The 7,396-nt window shown below is 44.0% G+C and overlaps 1 protein-coding gene across 2 annotated transcripts in view; it reads right to left on the bottom strand.

Annotated features, from left to right (window-relative positions):
• GSS (glutathione synthetase) overlaps positions 1-7,396 on the bottom strand; it is a 40,548-nt gene that overhangs the window by 13,234 nt on the left and 19,918 nt on the right. The window contains exons 7-11 of one of the 2 annotated variants that reach the window (XM_040330653.1): positions 7,253-7,325; positions 6,515-6,595; positions 5,667-5,744; positions 5,046-5,112; positions 525-719 (exon numbers count right to left, since the gene is read on the bottom strand). In XM_040330653.1, the coding sequence (XP_040186587.1) occupies positions 525-719; positions 5,046-5,112; positions 5,667-5,744; positions 6,515-6,595; positions 7,253-7,325 (494 nt within the window). The remainder of the gene's footprint in view (positions 1-524; positions 720-5,045; positions 5,113-5,666; positions 5,745-6,514; positions 6,596-7,252; positions 7,326-7,396) is intronic. The other variant, XM_040330652.1, reaches the window with a different exon arrangement.

Below are 7,396 nucleotides of genomic sequence, written 5' to 3'. Positions count from 1 at the left end.
TACTCTAGTGCGCCATACAAGTACGGTACTCTAGTGCGCCATACAAGTACGGTACTCTAGTGCGCCATACAAGTACGGTACTCTAGTGCGCCATACAAGTACGGTACTCTAGTGCGCCATACAAGTACGGTACTCTAGTGCGCCATACAAGTACGGTACTCTAGTGCGCCATACAAGCACGGTACTCTAGTGCGCCATACAAGCACGGTACTCTAGTGCGCCATACAAGCACTGTACTATAGTGCGCCATATAAGTACGGCACTATAGTGCGCCATATAAGTACGGCACTATAGTGCGCCATATAAGTACTGCACTATAGTGCGCCATATAAGTACGGCACTATAGTGCGCCATACAAGTACGGCACTATAGTGCGCCATACAAGTACGGTACTATAGTGCGCCATATAAGTACGGTACTATAGTGCGCCATATAAGTACGGTACTATAGTGCGCCATATAAGTACGGTACCAGAAGATAATAAGGATTAGTAACACAAACCGCCCCCCCCATCCCCCACGTACGATATCCAAGGAGTACAAGCCCGTAAAGGTCTCCCGGATTCGGGCCACGGCCTCCGGAAAGTCAGGCAAAAACTTCTCCAAAATATGTTGTCGGCTCAGCTCCTGCTGGACCTTCTTGGTGCCGACAAGCTGGGTTGCTATATCTGGGCACTTCACAGCCACCGATCGCTCCATCATCAGACGAGCTTCCCAACCCTAAATGAGGCAAAGAGTTCATTAGAATAACATAAAGGGCACCGGTCATATTACGTGCCTCAGACACTCAGGGCTACTTCAAAAGACGTTAATGGACTTGTATTTTTTTTTTTATAATTTCATAACTTTTACTATATTTAGTGGGGATTTTTCAAAAGACAGAATAGCAGAAACGGTTTCCTTTAAAACTCCCCAAGACCTTGTCTGAACATGCAAACAGAAATTGAGGAGGAGGGGGGGGGGGGGTGAATCACTACTGAATCAATCAATCAGCCAAGTGCAAATGTCAGCTTTGTGACGGGAGTCGCTTTGGGTGGGGAGCCCGTGGAACCCAGAATTAGGGCCGAAACAACTAATCGATTAGTTAACAACGAATCGATTATGAAAATGGTTGTCAACTATTTTCATAATCGATTAGTTGGCCTGCATATAGTATGGATTATTTGTTTACATATCAGGAGATACAGTGCAGCACACATACAGCTCAGTACACCATCCATACATGTCACTAAGTGCCTGAGACTTTGTGAATGTGAAAGTGTGAGGAGCAATGCCTCATGGGACATGTAGTCCTGGAAGTGAGAGGTTCTAAAGCAGGCATGTCCAAAGTCCGGCCCGCGTTCCAGTTTAATGCGGCCCCACTGGTAATTTGGATATATATATCTTTTGTGGCCCCCAATGAATCCCTGAGCGCCACTGGGATTTGTTGGGGGGCCACACAAGCTATATACCGTATTTATTGTTCTGGCAGCCTCAGGGGGGGACATGGAGGGGGCTGGACGAGTCCTGTCAGATTACACAACGGAGAATCTCCTGTTTACTCTGCGGCGTTGGTAATAGGAAGTTCCGTCTTCCGGGCTGCCATTAGACGACTGTTCTGTCTATCATAGGAGGTGTGACTTTGTATTAAAAAGGCCGCTGAGCAAATATGAGATTCTCCTGTATGTAATGTGTTTGCGCTAGTCCCGCCCCCTCCCTGCCCCCTCAGAGGCTACAGATGGCCATCGATCAGGCTGCACTGATGGCAATGGTGAGGCTGCATTCATTGCAATGGTGAGGCTGCATTGATGGGCAGTGAACCTTATTTTGCTTCACAGTTCTTTATTTAAAAAAAAAAAAAAAAAATCTCTTAAAGTGAAGGTGTGTGTTATACGCTGATATATATGGTATATCCAAATAACATGCCTGAGCTCATCCTTAGGCCCCGTACACACGAGAGGATCTATCCGCTGGAATTGATCTGCGGATCAGTTCCAGCGGATAGATCCGCTGGTGTGTACAACCCAGCGGATATTTTTCCGCGGATTTTTTTCAGGCCGACCGATTTCCAGCGGATAAAAATTTCTTAGCATGCTAAGAAATCTATCCGCTGGAATCGGCTCCAGCGGATCGATCCGCTGGTCTGTACAGACTCACCGGATCGATCCGTCCGAACCCATCCCTCGCATGCGTCGTAATGATTCGACGCATGCGTGGAATTCCTTATATGACAGCGTCGCGCACGTCGCGATGGCGCGACACGTCATCGCGATGGGAATTCGGCGCGGATTTCGATCCGATGGTATGTACACTCCATCGGATCAAAATCCTCAGAGGATTTATCCGCGGAAACGGTCCGGAGGACCGTATCCGCGGATAAATCCTCTCGTGTGTACCCGGCATTAGACTTTTCACCACACAGAGACAAAAGAATTCTTGTTGGGCAGTGTATTTGTTAATTTGCATTTCATTTTAATGGTTCAAAGAAGGTCAGGCAAAATGGTCGGCCCTCACGCATGTTCACTTCATCAAATCTGGCCCTCTTTGAAAAAAGTTTGGACACCCCTGTTCTAAAGGCAGAAGTTTTTTTTACCTTGCTATAGCTGGCGCTCTATACTATACTTTGCAGCTTGCTATTGAGGCACTCTGAAGGCAGGAGGAGCTAGAAGCATCGGTGAGGGGCCCCAGAAGTGGAGGATCTGGGATGCTCTGTGCAAAACCATTACACAGAGCAGGCAAGTATAACAAGTTTGTTTAAAAAAAAAAATCACTTTAAAAACTCTGTGCAGGGAGGATCAGCATCTGAACCCAGAGAAAGTGGAGGTAATAGAAGGCATTACAATTACTGTAGTTGGTTATTTATATTTACCACTGCATATGGATATTTAAGAATAAATAAGAATAAATTCCCCTTTTTTTTTATTTACATATTAAACTAAAAATTGTACACCACACTTTTTTTTTAAGATTATCCAATTAGTCGATTAATCGAAACAATAATCGGCCAACTAATCGATTATGAAAATAATCGTTAGTTGCAGCCCTACCCAGAATCCCATGGATAGGTTGGGAAACCCTTGTTTCAGCTCCCCAGGTCCCTCATATAAGTTACCCTGTGTCTATTAGGGGCAGAGGGTGACTGAAAAAATGATGGACAGCTACTAATGGACATTAAGAATGTGGTTTAGATTACTTCAGATGGGACAGTAAAATAAATCCACAATATCTTTCAGGAAATATACAAAGACTATTCCTGTTTTTTTTTATTCTGAACTATATATGTGGGCAGAGATCAGCATTGAATTTTTTTAACAAACGATATGGCACCAACATACCGACAAGATAAAGGAAATTTTGGGAGAAATGGGACTTTATGGGTGCATTACACCATAGAAAATCACTCGGAAGTTTATATAAGAATATATACAAAATTAAACAGTATCATAAAACTGATGCATACAATATAAATCATAAACATATGTGTACACAAACATCCTATTTTTGACAACGATTCGCTGTATTCACATACATATTTTCATCAAGTCCATATTTTTCTACATGTTTCACCGTGTGGCTTCTTCAGGAAAGAACGTGAAGATTTTTTTTTATTAACCACTTGCTTACTGGGCACTTAAACCCCCCTCCTGCCCAGACCAATTTTCAGCTTTCAGCGCTCTCACTCTTTGAATGACAATTGCGCGGTCATGCAACACTGTACCAAAATGATTTTTTTCCCACAAATAGAGCTTTGTTTTGGTGGTATTTGATCACCTCTAAGGTTTTTATATTTTGTTATAAAAAATTGCAAACGGGTAATTTTTCTCCTTCATTAATGTACGCTGATAAGGCTGCACTGATGAACTGCACTGGTGGGCACCGATAAGGCGGCACTGAAGAGCATTGATAGGTGGCACTGAGAATTGTCACTAATAGGTGGCACTGATAGGTGGCAGTGATGAGCACTGATCAGCACTGGTAGATGACATTGATAGGCAGCACTGCTAGGTGGCATTGACTGGCACCACTGGTGGGCATTGCTAGGTGGCAATGATGGGCATTGATAGGTGCCACTGGTGGTCACTGGCAGGCGATACTTGTGTCCACTAATGAGGCAGAATTGCATCTTCCACTGGGGACCGATGTCCCTCACTCAGCAGCCGGTGATTGGCTTTTTTTCCCCCTCACGCTGTCAGCGCGAGGAGAAAAAAAGAAAAAAGAAAAAAAAAAAAAAAAAAGATTACCAAGCTTTGTTTTGATCACGTGATCAGCTGTCATTGGCTCTCAGCTGATCACGTGGTAAGGGGTTGGGACCGGCCCCTTACTTAGATCCGTGATCACCTGAGTCTCAGTGACTCGGTGACCAGAGCGCGCACGGGGCCCGCCCACAAAGGGGAGGACGTCTATTGATGTCCTCCCGGCAATTGGGGTCCGCGCTGTAGCCGTCATTCGACTAAAGTGCGGGCCCCTAGTGGTTAAATATGAAAGTCAATAAATCGATCAGCTCTTGGACGGAGTATAGGGAGCTGCTGGAATGGGCTAAAAAAAAAAAAAAAAAAAAAAAAAAAGGGGAGAGGTATGCGATCCTGCAATGAAGTACGTCTTCGCAGTCACAGACCTCCCAACCTACTGCCAGGTCTCCCATAGGGAGAGGTATACACCATTATCTCAAAGAATGACTTCTTTTCTTTTTTGCTGGGATCTCTGGGAGCCTTGTGTCACCCGGACAGGAGAGCAGGTACAGGCATTGGTTCATAGGAGATTTACCTTTTCCCCCCTGTGTCCGTTTCCTCGCTTTCATTACATGGAATGCACAGTGACCCATGGATGGGCATCACTGATTTCAAATTGAGGTAAATACAGATCCATGCAGAAGTTCTCCACACAATCAGATATTCAATGCTCCCTGCACATGCTCCATGCATACTAGCACATGATGACATTGCCTTGCAGGATTTTTTTTATTTTATTTTTTTAAGCACCAGCAGTTTATAGTTTGTAATGTCCAAAGCTCACTGAAAGGCACAATGATAAACAATTTAATCCTATGTGAATGACGACAGAACAAACCTGTTCATTGTAATCCTGAGGCATGTAACCAGTTCTGAAATAGGCCACCGCAACCTCGTATCTATCCCTAAAAATGACATTACACTCTTGTTAGCCAGATATGAATATCCATCATTGACAATTACTTACACCAATCCATTCTAAAAGGCATTATACATGAGGCATCTCATGTAACTGTAATCATTATTTCTATTACTATCCATAGATGGTCTTCTTCAATAAAATAAGATTGAACTAAAAAGGCTATTCATTTTATTTCTAAGATTTATTTATTTTTGCAAATCAGCGTGTAAAGCATTGCAACCGCAAATCGCAGGTGCAATGCTAAGCTCCCGCAAAGTCTTCAATTTAAACCAAGGTATGGGCTTTCAGTTAGAGTTGAAGGAAGTGTCAGTGCTCCATTGAGAAATACAAGTCCTGGTGGCAGTAGTTCATACATTCACATTTCTCGCACAGCCACACAAATTTCAATAGTGACAGGGGTTGCAGGGGAGAAGAACCCCCACACGCTGTCACAGGGTGGAGTTAAAGATTTAGGCAGCTCCCTATCCCCTTTTACAATGATCATTTAGATTAGTGTTATTTGAATAACCAAATATTATTTAAAACACAGATACTTACACATATAGGCGCTTCTTTTCATCTAAGGATCCCCTTTCATAGACATCTGTAAGACGCCTTCTGATGACTTTGATGTTTCTAAAAAGCAAAAATTATGTTTAATAAAAAAAATAAAAGGGAAGAGGAAGGAAATTAGAGATTTGTCAAGTATTTGTATTGCTGTGCATGCAGGCCTCAAATGCACGTAGCTCTGCAACACAGCACAGGCCTGGTTGGCAAGGAAGGAGACCTGTTTTTGCTCTGCTGCAGTTAAAAATCGGAGTTCCACCCACATGTTTCACTCCTCACCATGCAGCACGAATGTGATCCTAAAAATTAAATTGGCAATTTATTTTTATTTTTTTCTGTTCACTTAGCCAATTTAGGCCTATATCCATTTCACTTCCTCCTCTAGGGAGATCTTGGTCAGCTTGGCACGGCGTCTATAAAAATTCTTGGCCAGCTTGGCATCGCATGGCTTCAGTAACATTTAACATTGGCAGCTATGGAAAATCTTGGTCAGCTTGGCATGGCTGGGTCATGCCAAGCTGACCAAAATTGCACTGCACATGCGCAAGATCAACAGGTGCATGCTGGGTAGCCAGCATGCTCGGAATCCAGGAAGGAGGACACTGTGGCTTCAGATGCCCACACTGGAGATGGCCGCGCGATGCAGAAACTTCACAAAGTAAGAAAACAATGCTGCACAGATAGAAAACTGGGCATAGTTTGCAGCATACCTTTGTTACATTGCATGAGGCATGAGTATTCTAGGGGTATTTTTATCTTAAAAGTCAGATTTCGGACGGAACTCCCCTTTAAGTAACGCTTAAAAAAAAAAACACAACATATCAGCTGTGAAATATTACCTGCTCCACAGTTCATTCTCAATGCATCGGTGATCAAAAATGTTCCTCTGCATATTCTCAACCAATAACATGACAACAGCCCTGTGAAAAAAATAAAAATAAAAATAAATAATTTAAATGCAACTTTATATGAATCTGAACACGTATGTGATGAGGCTCCGATGGAAGAATTTACATGCTAGTTCTGGGGCAGAGAAACCAAACCTGCTCATATTGAGTGACTGCCCTAAATCCATTAGGAGTCACATGTGGGGGGAAAAGCCTTCAATCACAGCCTAATCACACAATGACAGAACTGGGATCCAATTCCTCACACACAGATTCTGCAGCCTGAGTGCAGGACAATACAGCTGAATTATTCACAATTCTCCTTCATGTGTGCATTGTGTGAGCACAGCACTCCCCTAGATCTAGCCGGTGGATAGAGCACAGGGGCCTGGCCGGGGGCAGCAGAGGGAAACTGGATAGGAGAGACGCAAAGGTGTAGGTGTACAGGGGGGCGCATTGGCCCCCTGAAGCATAGGTCCGGGTTGCAATTGCGACCCTTGCAACCCCTTTAGCTGCGCCCCTGGCCATAATGGAGATCTCAGTTTTGGGTGGACAGGCCCACTGAAGCATGGGTCCGGGTTGCAATTGCGACCCTTGCAACCCCTGTAGCTACGCCCCTGGCCATAATGCAGATCTCAGTTTTGGGTAGACAGATCCTTTAGCATTACAAGGCATAGAGAAGACACTTACTTCTGCGAGTCGTACAGTTCCCAGGCCTTTGCAATACCGCGGGATATCCCGAGGGACGGGTTGTTTGACAGAACTGGGATGCAACTCAGATTGCAGGACAATACAGCTGAATTTGTTCACAATTCTCCTTCATGTGTGCATTGT

The sequence above is a fragment of the Rana temporaria genome, chromosome 12, assembly GCF_905171775.1.
Source record: "Rana temporaria chromosome 12, aRanTem1.1, whole genome shotgun sequence".
NCBI classification, from domain to species: domain Eukaryota; kingdom Metazoa; phylum Chordata; class Amphibia; order Anura; family Ranidae; genus Rana; species Rana temporaria.
This window is presented reverse-complemented; position numbering and strand designations above follow the sequence as displayed.